This window comes from Zosterops lateralis (assembly GCF_965231275.1).
Source record: "Zosterops lateralis genome assembly, chromosome: 4".
NCBI classification, from domain to species: domain Eukaryota; kingdom Metazoa; phylum Chordata; class Aves; order Passeriformes; family Zosteropidae; genus Zosterops; species Zosterops lateralis.
Genome location: NC_139765.1, coordinates 11,045,509 through 11,062,709, shown reverse-complemented (window position 1 = coordinate 11,062,709; position 17,201 = coordinate 11,045,509). Strand labels below are relative to the sequence as shown.

Sequence of the window (17,201 nt, the reverse complement as noted above, 5' to 3'; positions counted from 1 at the left end):
TGCCTGGTGTAGGATAACGTTTCCTTAATTAGTCCAATACGTCAATTACAGCATATTCAAATGTACAATTTGACATTCTCACTTTTGACATTCTCACTTCTCACCACTTCAAAATTCTAAAAAAGACACAATAAAATTCACAATGTTCTCTGCTCTTACCTCCCGCCCCCAAAATATTTTCTTTGCATGTTGTGCAATTATCACTTTCATCTGCTATGTGCCAGCATGAGATATTGTCGATTTTGCAAATGAAAAGATGAAAAGTTTAAATTCCACTATTTCAGAACACCACTCCACTCAAGACCTGCAGGGGAATGTCACAGGGAACATCATTCCAGAGATATTCTGCTTTTTATAAAATTGGTGATTTTCTGCTCGTGAAAAGTTTCCCTGTGATGTGTTTTAGCTATGAAACAGATCAACAGGGTTCACTCTAATCCCAAAGGAAAATATCTTGCAATTAATAGTTGGGATCATTGTGCTCTTTGAAAAATAGGTGCCAAATACTCTCCAGCTGCTGGTAGCCACAGCTCTGATGTCAGGTGGGGAGAGGGACTGGATCTTGGATTCCTTATACTGGCACTCCATCACAGCATTTTAAGTGATGGATTATTTAACAATTTAACATCTAAATTAAGTCTGCAACTGACCATGTCAATTGCCACGGGGCTGTCAAAATGCTCAACCATCAGCATTCATTTAAACTCAGTCTGAACTGGTTTAGAGAAGATGAGACCATGATCATCTTGCAAGCACCTGTAGAATGCGGAATGCAGAATTCCCCTGTGAATTCTACATGTATAAATCTCTGCATTTCTGTTTGGATATATGTGTGATTTGAAAGACATATGTATAATTTGATAGATTAATACATACAGCTAAAAAAGGTACATGTTTCTAGAGATCACTTGGACATCCTTTTTACTCGTTTAAATGAAGGATCTGCTGTTCTCCACAGCCGTTTTTAAATGTCCCAATGAGACGCAATGAGACCCAGGTGCTGAAAGGCCAATTTATTCAGGATAGGCAAGAAGCAGCTTCAGGAAGATGTGAAGTAACAGCACCAGAATTACATTACAGGGAAGAAGGTGTAGAACATTCTAAGCTTTTCGAGAATTTAGACTCATTGCTTCAGATATTTGCATCCAAAAAACTTCAAAAATTCTTCAAAAATATTTTGACTAAAAATCCCCCAAATGTATAACTATTACCTGGATTTATTAAAAGGGCATCTATTGGCATACTAAGGAATCTATTGGGAAATTAGCCATCAAAAAACCCAAAAACATTAAATAAGGTATTCCCAAAATACAGATTCTTAAGGACTGTGATACTTAAGACCAGTTTCATTTGGAAACCATAAATTGCAAACTGTGTATTTTGGTTTCCAAATCCATCATGAATATACTTAACTTCAGTGAGAAATTTAAAAAGGAAAGCAAATTTCTAAAGTCAGGAGGGCTAAAGAAGTGCACAACAATGTTAACCCATTTTGATTTTTGCATGTTACTCAAACATTCACATCCAGAAGGAATGCTGTATCTTTTCTGGAAGACTTGAAAAATACAGTAAATAGCAAGTAATGAAATTCAGTAATAGACCTTTTCTTTTAATTAAATGGTAGAGACTTGAGGGATTTTTTTCAGTTTTCAGTGTAAAATGTCCTCAAAAATTAATTAAAATTTCAAACAACAATAAAAAAGAAATAGAAATGTGTAATTTTTAAAGGAACGGATATGTAGCAGAAATCACAACTTTTCAAAGGCACCTCTTTTGTTAGGCTGTTAGAGCTAAATGTAATTCTACTACATAATGCATGGATGCTTTGTTTCGCATAAGGTTCTGGTCGAAAATTCAGAAATTTTCCAGTTAAACCTTGGCTATCAAATCCCATGTCAAAATGTAGTTGATAATATTTATTCCTGAAGTCAATTAACTTTATTATGGATATTGTTTTAAAGATATTTCATAAGAAGTACCGGTCCCAAAGTCACTTCTGAGGGAAAAAAAAATATTAGCAAGGATGAAAACAAGAAATTCACATTTTTTTCAAAAGAGATTACAGGAAATACTAAGCAGAACTACAGAATTGTTGTTCTTTTGCCAGGAACCTTATCCCATCCTCTGGCACTGCAGAATTACTTCGGCTTCCCCAAAATCACTGCTTTTATTAAGCTTTACTGAGCTGCTCTGTATGGGCAAAACCTTTGTAGTAAAATAATTTCCCATCAAAATACACGGCACTGTAGTGCTGTAATGAAGAGCTGTAGGACAGGCTTTAAGAGGCACGGTACTTTCATCTGAAAAGTCTCCTGAAATTCTTTGAACGTTTCCAGGGGATTAATGAGGTATTTTGACAACACAGGAGAAGCGTCTGGTTTTCAAGAAGCCTTATAAGAGGGAAGATTCACATTCTTGAAAATTAAACTGTGTATTTTAAGCCACTAAAAATAACACAATTATTAAGAATTTGGCAGCTCTGAAGAAAAAAATACCAGCAGATATGGGGAAACACATGGAACTACTGAAGAGCGTCAAACTTGAGTACACACATTTCACAGCATTTCAACATGACTTAAACACCAATTTTAACAGCTTAATTGAAGGTTTCTTATTAAAAGCTATCAGAGATGAGCTAAAATAAGAACAAGCTAAACTAGCCAGAGTGTAACTAAATCAAAAGCATTATTCTTCGCAAGTTGGGTGGATTAGCTGTGCATGTGCGCATCACTCTCCTTATCCCTTTCAACAACTGTTAAGGTGTTTGGAGGCTTTCAAAACCTTTAGCAATTAGTGGAAAGAGAGAGTATTCTTGCCTTTTTTTCCCTCTTTCCAATACACACTATATGATACCATTTATGTAAATTTAGAAGAGCATTCATCGCACACAGCAACATTAGAACAAATGAATCGCTACACCTACCATGTTTTTTAAGTATTCTGAAATATTTTTAGGGCATATTCCTGCAAACTACTAGTCCCTTGAATGTTTTAATGTATTGCAACAAGGATATTAGTGTATAAGTAAGGGCACTGTTCTAAAAAGCTTTAGTGAAGAAAGTGGAGTTCTAAAGCCTTACTTCCATAAATACCTCAATAGTCCTGAAAATCAGGAGTACTTAAATCTATAAAGGTCTACCCTCATTTAATCAAGCTGGGCAAGAAACATGTTGAGGAGGCATTTTGAAAATAATTTATAACCCGCTACCCATGAAAATATCCACACTGAGTATTTATACATGCATTTAAGCAAGCTGATATCTTGGGTGTTTGCAATATTGCCCGTGACATGAGAGAGGAATGGGGTCTGCTGATCAGCAGCAGGCCACAAGACACTAAGTTTCTCTAAGCATGATAATTTTTAAAAATAATAATTGCCTTCATGAATGGAATCAGTGGTACAAGAAAAAGCTGCTTCCTAAATTCTGCTCTTTTCAGTCTGCACTGAAGCTAAATATTTTACAGAGGCAGCATCTCTATAATGCTTATGGTTGAACACTACTTTCTGTGGTCAAGTCTCATGATTTGTAAGATCTTCTCCAATATCCAGTTTTAGGGACTTGGCTTTTATCAGGTGTTGCAACCAGCAAGTGAGGAAGAGGAAAAAAACAATATGTTTCCTCAGGAATGGTGATCTACTCATTTTCATAGCTGTTCAGTGGTACTTTTAAAGTCTGCAGTATATTTACAAATAATATCAACACCGAGGTAGAGGGGGAAGAGTGGGGGGAGAGGATAGATTTTCTGTCATCCTCCTCCTTATTCTCAGTAAGGTTCTAGATGTGTTTAAGGGCAAAAATTCCACCCCAATATGTTAGTTTCGTTAATCCTTTTCTTATGATCTTGCTTGCCTGGCTAGGGAAATTATGCAAAAAGTAATAAAAGTTCTAATTCAATTTCCATGTTAAGAGATGGATTTGGGAAAAAAAATATATATCAGAAACCATATTCTTTGTGTTTACTAAGAGATATGCACTCCAACATTTAGTGTCATGGAGCTGGAGTTAAAACCAGAAACGGCAAAGATAATTTAGCTGCATGAATGCCTGCTCTTCAGTAAAATGCTGCCAAAATTAAATAGGAATGAAACAGCACTTTGTAGTCATTGGTCGCTCAGCGGGGTTTGCGTAGTTAAAAACCTAAGTGAAAAGGGTGATTGACCTACATTGCAACTAGCTTAGCACAGCTGTACTTTCATATTTCTGCTGCATCCAAGGAAGCTCATTATTTAATACAACTGAGTTACATGTAATTGTCGGTCTTTTATTTTACACTTCTAGGGGCCAGATATTAATCTCAAATGTGCAGCAGGCGTTACCGTGCATCTGGAAACATCCACAGCTGCCCATTTGCAGGCAAGGCTAAGAGAAGGGATGGCACACAATTGCACCTGAAATTAGGAGGCTGCCCAGGGGTAGGGGAACCTCACAAATATGCAGAAATCAAATGAGCAGATGGAACAGAGAGCAAATCCCTTGGCACCCCAAAGGCAAACGCTCTGCTGTTTCCCTATTGTTTTGAGCAGAAGCAGCCCAGATCGTGCAACCAAAGCACATTTCACACAACTCATACCTGTGGTTTAAATAAGTAATAACATTCCAGTTAACAACCAGTTTGACATGTTAACAGCCCAAGGGCTGTTAACATAATGACTGGTCATTAATGGCAGTAATGACAGATTTCAAAGGGAATATTGTGCTTGTAAATGGACACGCTGCCAGTCAGAAGAGAGGACAAGAGCAGGATAGGCTGATGCATTAAGATGTCACTGTACAGCTCTGGAGGAAAAGAAGGGTAGAAAAAAAAAGTTCTTGCATATTTCACTTACTATAAATGGACTTGAAATATTGGCGTAAACCTAAGTTCCTTAAATTAAGTCTTCACTTTCTAACCCAGGAGTGCATAAGCAGAGGAAGAGGCCTGCAGGGGAATTATATCCTGCATATCATTTTCGCAGAGTGTGTTATTTCTAACATTGAGCCCTTTCTTTACTCAAGTCAGTTCTCATCCTCGTTAACAGCACGGAGCTCGTTCCTGCCACCGCCACCCTGGTGTCCTACGACACCTCGGAAACCACCGGAGTGCCCGACAGGAATCAGATTCCAGGGCAAAGCCTCTCACATCCGCAGCATCTTTCAAGCTCATCACTTCATTAAAGATTCCTTCCATTCCCTCAATCCCTCCCAATCTGGAGAAAAGGGGTTTTAATGTAGTATAATTGACTAATTTCACCAAAGGAGGCAGCTAAAGCAAAGCAAGATTTGAAGTTCTGAAGATACGGAGTATTTGTAAGAAGCTCAAAGTGGGGACCTCAGGGCTCCACTGCAGCACAAGAGTGTGCATCAAGGCTCAGGGAGGGTGTAGAATTTTTGGCAGGCATCTCTGAATGAAAGATACTGGAAGTATTTTTTTGCAAACAGGCAAAGACACAATCACACCACTTATGAACTTAAACATGAATGCTAAAGCACCCAAACTGGCTACATGATTGCTTGTAGCATCTGTAGAATGCCTGTCTTATTGAAAGGCATAATGAACACTGAGAGACAAGTTAATAAGCAATTTTACTCTTTATAGTATCGTTCAAGCCACATATCCTCTAGAGGGCACCACATAAATTAATAGGAAGCCAGAACAGTTTTATACGCAGTGAAGATTCCCTTTATGGTTGAAAAGAAAAAAAAGCCTAAGAAGATAGTTTGAAACCATAATCGAACTCTAACGTGCTCATTAGTACAATGCAATTTGTTCCTTAAATTCATATCAAGTGGGTTGCTAAATATGAAATCTTATTTGATTACAAAGCTAGAGAAAATTTAACTAGTTTGTACATTAGCACTAAAAAGATCACTTTTATAGGTTCACCGCATAACTAACTAGATAAGATGCAATGAGGCAAATGACTATCTGCAATTACCTTAAGTGCATCAGTTTGAAGTTTAGTGTAAATACCAAGTTTAAATCTATGCACTCAAAAGCATCACTAAAAAAAATAGTAAAAGTCATAACAAAATAGCTTCATTAAGACTCAATAAATCTGGAGACAAAAAGCCGAAACATCTTAAAACAAATTATAATATTTCTCACGTATGCTGGTTTCATGTGCAAAAGTAAAAGATGTTATGTATGAAGAAATAAATGAAATGCCAGTTTGAATATCATCATGACAGGCAAAAAAAATATAAAATAAAAATCTCCTTTCCCTGAATCACTTAGTATGGGTTTTAGCAATCTGTTAGCAAAATATTTACTCCTGTTACACCCTCAAAGACCAGAGAGCAAGAGCGTGTGTGAATGTATCTGTGCTGGGGAAATGCTTTGCTCATATCTTTACTACCACATCATTTCTGGTTTTGATTTTAAACATTTGATTTCAAAACATTAGATCTACCACACTAGCACTTGGGAGATTCAGTGAGCTCAAAGTCTCCAGCAAATCTGGAACTCAGATGAAGCAGCCATAGCAGTTCTCTCACTCCTGAAGGCATTTGTTATATAAAGATTATTAAAATGGGTTTTAAAAATTGGGATGTTACTTCCCTGCACCAAAACCCGTGTTCAAACCCTCTCTACACACATTCACCTAAAGACCACAAGCGACCTAGGTTCATGTACAACAATTCCCTTCTGTTCCAACAGTTTTTAAAAGTGAGGTTTAGTTACCTACTACTTTGGCAGCTTTACCACTTGGGTTTAAGATGCAGCCTCTATGCTAAATTCCCAGCACTCTGTCTTGGGTTCAGTTCAGAGCTTTAATAGGTAGCAGAATAGCAGAATACTTTTACCACTAAGTAGTCAAAGCCCATCTGAAGAAACTGATCTGCCTTTCAGCCCCAGCTCAACAATTGCACAGTGCGTTTGTGTAGGCTTTTGTTCCACTCTTTTTTTCTAGAGGTGGTTATGTGGAGAGCCAAAGTACCAATAGCTGTCAGTGCTTTAGTCTTGGTTCCTGTTCCAACCTACTCATGGTGTGTAAATTGGGAACTGATCAGTGTGTGGGAACCTCCTATTTGGATCCTGTACTTAAGTGGAACTTGGAAGTGAATGCATTCAAAAAGAATTTTAATTTTTCCCCAATGCATTAGCAACTTCAATGTCCCTTTAAAAGGAAAAGGCTTCACTAAAGGGGCAGGGGAAATATTCCCAGAAGTTCACCTTAGCCTGGAGCAGCTAGTCTCTTTAGACTCCCTCCACAGGGAATGAAGGAAAGGTGTTACTATAGGAAATAGGTGCTCGGAATCACCCCAGAGGAGCCTTTTCTCCCTATTTACGATTGAGAGCCCAAGGAGACTAAACTTCCCAGTTAAAATTATATCCTGCAAAGCAACCCTATTGACACACGATGTGTAGATGAACTATCCTGGTGCTGCTCATAAGTACTTTGTTGCGAGTTATTCCTCAAACATTTTTGGGAATGTGGGTCCACAAGCAGACAAGAAGATAAGAAAGCAGGTCGATTTGTACCTCTAACAAGTGGCCACAGGTTAGCCAGTATCCCACCTGGGCCATCAACTGAAACAAAGGGCAGAGTGGATTGGAGCTCAGAGTCATGGTTATTAAAAAATGGGGAAATCAGTTGGTTATCCTGGTCCAGCTTCTAACAGCTGAGTGCCAACATCCATAAAAGCTTGAGTCTCACAGAAGAAATCCCTTGGCAAACTAAGAGGACAAAAGCGAAGACAGGTGAAACATTCCTCACCTGCAGGGCTCCAACCCTGCCCTGAAGCTGGAACCATGTCTGGTTTCAGGCTGCCACACCTGGCCACCACTGTGCTACCAGGAGGAGGGGGAGCAGGAGACCACTACCTTCCCAGGAGCATGATGCTGTGGGAAGCAGCGGCAAATTATTTCCTTCTACACTAGTATCAGAAATGTAGCAACCACCTCCATGACCTGGTTGTGTGCGCGCCTTTTGACTCAGATTTTAATTTAATCTCCATATTTCAGTATTCGTTTCACCTCATCCCCACCAATGCTCGGCCTTGCAGCCCTGCCTGTGTGAGAGCAGCCCTGCAGGAAGGGCTGAACAGATTTGCCAGGTTTGTCAGTGAACGGAAGGCGGCTGAGACCTACCTCAGATAGTCTCTGCGACAAAGGATCAGGTTGGCTTTGGTGTACAAGGTAGAGCCCACCTCCCCCAGGCGACAGTCACAGCAGGCACATTTCAGGCAGTCTTCATGCCAATATTTGTCCAGGGCCTTTAGAAGATATCGGTCTTTAATCTTACGGTTGCAGCCAGCACAACCTTTCGGCTTGGTGTCTGGCTGGACTGAGAGCATTTGTATACCTGAAATACAGTAAGACAAGAGGAGACTGAAAATAGATATTCTCTCAAGCACAAAAAAACTCTTGCCCTTTTCTTCCTCACTGCTCCCCACACCCAGTTCATTTAAAAGTCAATGGTGTAGGTAGGATAAAATAACCTAGTCAGTCCACAGCAAGCTGAAAACAAGGTTAAGATAAACTTGAGAGCAGAAACTTTCACTGCTCTAAGTTCCACAGCTTCTCTTTAACACCTCATTTACCTGTCTCTTTGCTGAAAAGAAATAGGATTAAAAAAAATAACATGAAATATTAAAACAGTTGAAAAGTCATCCAATTTCAGCCACAGCACCCAATATTTAGCAATGCAAAATTTAAATAAACACCACATCTCCTATACTTAGCAACCCAAAATTAAAATAAACAGTATATCTATATGGCAAACACAGTAAAATCCACATATTTGGGCTCATTTGCCCTATCTTTATAAAATATAAAAGAACTTCAGTTTTTAAAAAAGAAAACATTGGAGCTTTTAGAGGCACGGAGCAAGAGTTTCTGAGAGATTTGACACAGAAATTTTGATGCTGGCAAGAGGGTGTTTTGTTTAACATTTTAGTTCTTTTTAGATATATTAATGAAGCAATGAGATTTCCAAAGACTTCAGTACCAGCAACGCCAGTCACAACCTGCAGTGTAAGGACCTTCCGAAAAATTGGACTTAAAATAATCTGCCCAAGGTCAGAGAAGTTCTAGTTTGTCAAGAAAAAAAAAAAAAAAAAAAAAAAAAAAAGAAAAAAAAAAAATATATATATATATACTGGCCCGTTTTCCAATCTCAGTTTTAGCCAACAGCTACTTCAGGACAAGGAGTACAGCAGTGTCCATTAAGTATATATACACCTTTTGACGTAATAGCTGAGAGCATTTAAGAAGCCATTCAAACACCTGAAACGTTGTTTAATGGACAGAACTAGTGAAAAGTGGAACAGAGTTGAGCGATGTTACTCAGAGCAGCACAGCCAGCTTCCACGGATCCATCCAAAAATCAATTGCCCTCAGCTTTGCAGTAAATGGGGAGAGGTCACTGCCCCAAAGTGCTCACACACTGGTCTCTCTGCTAAGCTGCACGAGCTGCCGTCCCAATGCACTCAGACTAATTCTCTCACAGTTACCTCTTAGGATAAGCAGAAATAATAGCCCTGTGGATATTTCAGTGGGCATCAAACAGGCACAGGAGAGAGAAGGGAAGAAGTGACACACTCTTCCAGAGTGTGTTTCCTCACTCTTTTAAAGCCAGTGATGCAACTTCAAAAAGATGCTACTCACTAGAGTGCACCTGAATATTGCAATGAGGACTTGTCAAGACTGGGGAATGAATTCTCTTACCTTGTTGCCAAATCCTACTCCAACATTAGGGAGTTGGAACGCTATTATTATCCAGAGACTGAGAAAGGAATAGAGTCTCGTAGCAAAGAAGAGCAAATTCAAGAGCCCCTCATCATGAACGCTCCACTACCTGGAGTTAAGAAAGCTTGGCAGATCTTGGCTGGTGCTGTGACACCCCACCACAGACAGCCAGGCTCAAGGAGCAAGAACACAGATGAGTTGGAGTTTGTTTCCTTTGGTTTTTATGTTTGCTTTTCTGAAATCCCCCATAAGAAAAACATGAAAATGAATTGCCTTTGAAGCAATGGCAAAGCGTGCCTTTTATGGATGTCAAAGCTGCAAAGACCAGAGGCTGAGGCATCCCAGGGATCTCCACACAGGTGTGTGTAGAACACATGGAATTTTATGTGGAGTGCAGTGACTGCATGGCCAGTTAAGTGACTTTCCAGTGCTCTCAAGCCCAACTCCCAAGTTCCACCTGCAAAGCTGATCAATGAATTAGAAATAGTAATTCTCATTGTGACATATGGGCACAGCAGCCTTGCTCCTGTCTTTGCAATGCAGCCTATCACACACCTTGGGGTGATACCCTTATCTGGTGGAGGAGCTGTTCAGTGGTGTGCAGGCAGTTCTGCTAGCAGACACCCCAAAGTACCCCGGCAGTGCTGCTGCACAACATCTAAGTCTTGTGACACAAGCATAAGGTCTGCATTTTTCTATCTAGCAGTATAAAAGTGGTCAGTGCTGCCCCTCTCATCCCTCCTCAGCTGATGCTCATAGCTCCTCACCACTCCTAAAATCTGTGTCTCATTCCCAAAGGGGAGGATGAGATCCAGTGACCTGTGCTGGATTCCGCAGATCTGGGAATGAACACGCACATTTCCTCTGGAGAAAGCACCATGAGACAAAGGCTGAGCCTTTACAGCATTTTCAGTTGACAACTGACTCCCCTGAATCCAGGGTACATCCATGAAACAGCAAAGTAACATGACTACAAATAAATGACTGGAAGCAGTGAAAATATCTGAGATTTTTGGTAAGGAACCTATACCAGGCTGTAAAGGGAAGTCCTGCTGAAACTCTAATAACATCACTTGCTCGAAAAGCCTTAATCTGTAATGTTGCTTATCACAGTAGAGTGTAAATATCCACTAGGTGCCAACAACACCCTCTCTTTGGCCATGTAGAGGACAAACGCATAAAATCAGCCACAATTTGTATAAACTTCTTGTAACTCAGTTAAAAAAAAAAAAAAAAAAAAAAAAAAAAAAAAAAAAAAAAAAAAAAAGTTTAGAAGCATGAAGGGCTGTTCTAGGACTTTAATCTTTAGCTCGAGGGAAACCAGAATAAACTAGGAGCTAACACAGTTAAAGGCTTTAACGAAAAAAATCTTAATGTAAAAATTTCATCGCCTGATAAGGAAGCGGGTTAGAGAGTGGAGGCTGACAGTCTCTGATCCAGGCTGATCTACTGTCCTGAGCTGTCTGAAGGGAACAAGATGCCACAGAAACACAGCCAAACAACTGAATGTCTGAGCAGATTGCAGTAATCAAGTCTGATGATTCCCGAGGTATATGCTGCAAACATGAGGTTATTGTATTACAAATAAAACTGCAGCTTGCACATAGCCTCTACAGCTTTTGAGACGCTCACTACATGAAGAAAATAGGCAGAGCCCTGTCATTCACTCTGGTGAGCCCAAAACCTTCTTGTAGGGGCAAATACCCCATGGAAGGAGTATTTCAACCCTGCATGCCTATTTTCCTGAGGCAGAGAGAGAAGGTGGTATTGACACACCACTGGCAGCATCTTCAGTTTAGGGATTCTATCTGCAGCAGCTTTTGGAGGGAAGGAATGCTTTCCTCCTCTGATAGATCTCATCTGTTCTCACTCTACACACCATGAAGCTGGTTCTATTTTATAATTTAAAATACCCCAAACTACAGCTTCACTGTAAAAAAAAAAAAAAAAAAAAAAAAAAAAAAAGAGAAGTTATGCTTTTTTGGAAGTGTAGAAGGATTCTGAACAAAGTCAAGTGTTTGACATATCCCCAAATTTGAAAATGTCCTTTTCTTCACACGCCCTGTTTAAATCCCTTCATTTTGACAAGAGAACATTTTATTACTTTTTTCCCCCCCCTGTAGTGTATGAGCCACCCTAATGCAGATCACCTCACAGACCTTCTCTCTCCCCTTTAACATTACCATAAGATCTCCAGTGCAGTTGGACTTTTCAGATCCACGCTCGTGTATTTTTAGCTCTCCCTTAATTTGGCAATAAGAATACCTTGCAGCTTACTGTCAGCCAGCTTTTCACAGGCTGCGGTTTAAGTACTCATTTATTTCCTAGGACATGGGAAGGGCCTTTTCAGAGGCTGACAGCATCCACAAACCCATCCAAACTGCTCATTCCTGAAATATCAGGTGGCAGTGCACAGAACTGCTGCCTGGCTGCCTTCCTCTCCCCCTCCCCCAGGAAAGCAGAGCTTATGGAGCACTTTCAAAACATCATACAATTCCCTAAGTGCTACACCCAGGCTGTAAAAAAAAAAAAGAAAAAAAAGAAAAATCAAACCCAGCTTTCCCTTCAGTTCTGCAGAGCTCTACCCATGCTCTGCATCACAGAGCAGATCTGTTCTCAGAACTGAGAAAATTCAGTGCCTAGTCTGTCACTGTCAAACAAACCCTTTTTATTTCACCCCAATATGTGTTCAAGGGCTTCCTCTATCCTTCCCTCCACTCCCTCCCTTCCTCCACCCCCAGTCCCCAGGATACTGCACATAAACTGCAGAGCTGTGGCACGAATGAGACTTCTTCATCACCTATTCACCACCTTTAGGATTTTTGAAGGGAGAACTTAAAAACTCGACTTGCAGGTTTTCAGGTTTCTCTCTATGTCCCCAAATAAGTTCCATGCAACTGACTCTCCTCCCTGTTTATTGTTATTATTGTGTGATGAAACACTGTCAACTGATTTGTAACTATGATTTCATGATAGAGAGGAATGGTTGCTGGAAAAAGCTAAATTAGGCTCCCGGGGAAGGCAGAGAAGCAAAAAATCCATCTCGCTCAAATCATCACCCTTCTCAAAAATCAAAGGGAATGAAGATTTGATGTAATGAACTATATTGTGTTGGTGATTTAGAAGCATCTGTAAGCGGGATTAGTCCCTGAGGGTGCTGAGCGTGGCATGAGACACTCAGAACTCAGTTCTTGTTTGTGGTACAGGCAGTCCTTGGGAGGAAGAGTTGGATATTATGCACTGGATCTCTTACAAACTTTTAAAGACCACTCTTCCCCCCTTTTTCAGAAGCATGCACACAGTTCTACTAAAGACAGTAGCACAAACAGCACAAAAGGGAAAACTTGCCTCTATTTAGGGAGAAAAAAATTGAAAAATCAGTTTAGAACAAATTAAGTATTGGGGGCATCAGTCTCAAAAGCAAACTGACAGACAACATTCAGTCAACAAGAGAGTTAAGGGTATAGGAGAAGATAAAAAGAATACTTTTCTGGTGCTTTCCCACTTTGTAGCTTCATCCTAAAAGCATTCAGAGTTCCAGTAATTCAGGGCAGCACACACAGAGTCGGGGGGGGGAAAAAAAAAAGAAAAAAGTTGAGGTTTCAGAAGCTAAGAAACATTTCAGAACTCATATGTAGCACATCAGGAGTCGTAACTAGTTTTAGATTGGCATGTAAATTGTTCAGTGGAAAATTCTTATTGCCTCCGAGACCCTGCTATTCTGAGTTATTTGACAGTTTAAGGGAAATCATAATTAAAAAAAGAGACATAAATAATAGCCTGTGCAGTGTGGTGCACAGAAATAAGTGGAACCATTTCATTTAAACTCTGGTGAGCTTTTAATTGCCTGGATTGCATTGTGAACCAGCCTAACGGTTGATTGCCTCCATTATGCTCTCTTGTTCTGTGCCATTCATCCGCACAGTCTCAGCTTCTGTAGTTAACACAACAAAGTAACCGCAACTCCATAACACTCGGAGGTTTTTTTAAAAAAATAAAAGTAAGGATTTCAGCACTCTGAATATAGCCTCTTCTGTATACTTTTGAGTTAATTTTCCATGGTATATAACTAAACTTCACCTCCTGCCCCTTTTCTTCCACAGAGGAATCTGCTTTTTTTCTTTATTATTTTTTGATTTTTTTTTTCTTTTCTAAATAAAGGATATGGGTTGGGAAGAAGGGGATGAAAAAAAGGAAAAGAGAAGAGGTTAGACAAAAAAATAAAAATGGGAATGCAGTCCCATAGCTGGGAGCAGTGATACAGATTAAAAGAATTTGGCCAACATGGCTAGTCGATTGCCAAGAGACACCAAACAAAAGATTTCTCTTCTTCTTTCCCCTTCTCTTTTTGAAAGCTAGATTGGGCCTAAAAGCTTGTTTCTCTCTGTTCACTGGCCCAGAGCATCCCTGCAGGCTGTAGCCCCCTAAGGGACGACACAGCAAATAGATGTACCCAGATCTCAGGGACTGGAGCTGCTGAGCTATGTTCCTACCCCTGGCGTGTCCCCCCCATCTCTCTCCCCCAGCCCCCCCCCCCCCCCCCACTCTCCCCCTCCTTTTTTAGAGCAGTGGTGCTGGGAACCAATTTGATTCCCTTTTTCTCCAATGCAGCTGCAAGGCTCAGAGATACTGACATTTTTCCACTCTTATCAGTTTAATTACAGTTACCATGGCAGCAAAGTGCTAGTGCTTGGCAAAGGCCAACAAGAGATTTGCAAGACTGAGTTCAATTTTGATGCAGCTCACATGCAAAATAAAATAAAAAATGAAAAAAAAAAAATAAATAAGAATCATATACTCCGCAACAAAGAATCCCTTTTTCAGAGTTAGACGCTCAAGCCTTTTAGGCCAATTCCTTCCCAAGCATCACAAGGATGGGGAGAGGGAGGCGTCGGGGACAGCACGTCGCGATGTTTGTTGCACCGAGCAAAACGAATCGGTTTAAAGAGCGGTCCTACGGAGCTGTCCTAGGAAAGGGGTATGTCGGCTCTCCTGGGAGCACACGCTGGCACAGCCGCCGGTGAGGATGGAGAGGAAGAAGAGGATGAAGAGGAAGAAGAGGAAGGAGGAGCCCCCCCACCTCCCCCCGGCAGCGCACCGCTGCGCGCCAGCGCCGGCCACCGCCGCCTTACCAAAACTTTTCTCCTTTTTCTGCATGAGTTGATTTACGGGCGCCTGGAGAGCTCCTTCTCATTGAAAGCACCAAAATCCCGGCAAAAGTAGCAAGTGCTTCCTCGGCTCGGGTCAAGTGAGCGGGAGCGCGGCGCGCCGCAGCGGGGGCGGGGGCGGCGGGCCGGGATCGGGATCAGGATCAGGATGGGGATGAGGATGAAGATGAGGATGAGGATGGGGAGGGACCGCACACCCCGAGCCGCCGGCCCCGCGCGGCGGTGGCGAGCGACAAAGCCACATGCTCCCCTAACTCTGCCCTAAGCCTATATAATCCCAGCGGTCTCTGAGCTTTGTTGTAACAAATGGGTTTGATTAAACTGTCACATGCGGCGTTAGCATACCGTATCGGGCTGCCTGGGAAGGGAGAGAGAAAAAAAAAAAAAAAAAAAAAAAAAAAAAAAAAAAAAAAAAAAAAAAAAAAAGAGGAGGAGGAAAGAGAAATGCTGGAGGACAGACAGACAGAGGTACCAACGCTGCCCAGCACCAGCCTGGCTGCCCTTGGCTCTCACCGGTCCGGGAGAGCGAGGATGCGGAGCCCGCAGCCCGTGCGCGTCCCTGCCGCCCCCCGGGCTCCCCGCCCCGCTCCTGCCTCCGCTCTGCCCAAAGGGTTAACCCTGCACCGAAGCACTTGCAAATTAAACTGCTGTACGGGGAGGCTTGTGGATTAAAGCCGGGGAGTGGGAAATTAACCGGCTCCCTTGGTAATTGAGAGCGTGTTTCGAGAAGCTCTGGAAGAAGCAAGAATAATAATAACAATAATAACGGGGAGGGGGGTAGTGGTGGGGCTGCAATTCATTGTTAACTTTGACTGCTATTTCTCGAGACGTACAGTCGGATGGGTTTCGCTCAGCATCGTCCTCTGCTTGCATGTATTTCATGTCTCATCATAAAAATAATGAAGCCTCACATGATTTAAACAAAACAGTCTCAGCAGAGCTGCAGCTCGAGTGAAAGTTGCAGTGCAGAGATGTGTGTGTGTATTGCAGCCCCGGCTTATGACTCAGAGAGAGAGGGAGAGGGAGAGGGAGAGGGAGAGAGTGATGCAGGCACACATACACAAATGACCCAAAGCTTATGTACACACTTGCCTCACTTACCTTCTCAATTAAGCGATACAGGGGAGGCAGTTCAATAAGCACAGTGGCTGCTTTGTAGCTCTTCTCCTTGGAAAAGGTCAAAAAGAAGCATTGTTTGGGGAAAAAAATAAAGAGGGGGTGGGAGAGATGGGGAGGGAGATCGCTATTCTTTAAGTTTAAAATAATGAGGTCCTCAAGGATCCGCCAAGTAATTGTGTTGACCGCATCCGAGCTACAGGTGTCCTCCTTTTAGTATCTTGCAGTCCAAGGCTGTCTGTCTCCGTCCTGGCTGAAGACAACTTACCTAAAGCAGCGTGTGAGGAGCCGAGTTGAATGAAGTCAGGGCTTTATCAGCTGCAAAATGCAATCCCTTACCAGCCAGACATAATACAGCGAAAGAAAAGGTCACTCAGTTATTACTGAGCCAGCAGAGCCCAGGCAGCTCTTGTGGAAGACCACAGAGAAGCAGCTCCCTTCCGATTTAAGGCTATTTACCTCTCTCCCCCTCCACCCACCCACCCACCCTTCCTCTCCCCCCTTCCCCCTCCCAACTCCCCCTTTCTCTCTCTCTCTCCTCTCTCTCTCTCCCTCTCGCTTTCTCTCTCGTTCTGCAGCTCGCTCAAGTACAGCCGCCCTCGGAAAGTGCAAAGCAGCCAGGAGACAGATTGGGCTTTGTTGGTAATTTCCCATGGTGAAAATTTACAAGCCTGCAAGTGCAGTCAGCAAAACCACATGCATATGCTAGACACAAACACCAGGGACAGACACACACGCACACACAAGTGACCTCTGTCGAAGCGGCTCAGGATCACCTTCCCAGAGAGTGCTCCAGGAGCTCCAGGAGCATCCAGGGGAGCGTCGAGCCCCCCACCCCGCCATCACTCCTCCCAAAATACTTGGCTTAAACAAAACCCAGAAGTTGCCCACGCAAAAAGAAAAAAAAAAAAAAAAAAAAAAAAAAAAAAAAAAAAAAAAAGGCGAGATCCATATCTCTCTATTAATGAGTAATGAGAAAAATCCCTGAAGGTGAAAACTCTGCCTGTCTCCGTGCTAGATCTGAGCTGCCCGGGAAGCAGAGGAAACTCCGGTGTGAAAGTTTCCCGCTCCCCGGCACAGTCCTGGCTGTACCACCCCCGGGCCCTGCTCGCCACATGCCACCCCACTCTCTGCACTTTTGGAGCTGAATGCTGAAGGAAGCCAAGCCATTTCCCCCCTACAGCATCCTCGTCCCGGGAGCTGAAGACAGATCCTCATTCTCTACCTGGTGTTGGAGGAGGGGGG

The 17,201-nt window shown here is 42.0% G+C and overlaps 1 protein-coding gene across 1 annotated transcript in view; it reads right to left on the bottom strand.

Moving 5' to 3' along the window:
- The window catches only part of LMO3 (LIM domain only 3), a 56,724-nt gene extending 40,707 nt beyond the window's left edge, over positions 1–16,017 (bottom strand). Inside the window, exons 1-2 of the mRNA XM_083858688.1 lie at positions 15,942–16,017; positions 8,074–8,287 (exon numbers count right to left, since the gene is read on the bottom strand). Coding sequence (XP_083714814.1) covers positions 8,074–8,279 — 206 coding nt within the window. The 5' untranslated portion in view covers positions 8,280–8,287; positions 15,942–16,017. The remainder of the gene's footprint in view (positions 1–8,073; positions 8,288–15,941) is intronic.
- Between the last annotated feature and the right edge of the window lie 1,184 nt (positions 16,018–17,201).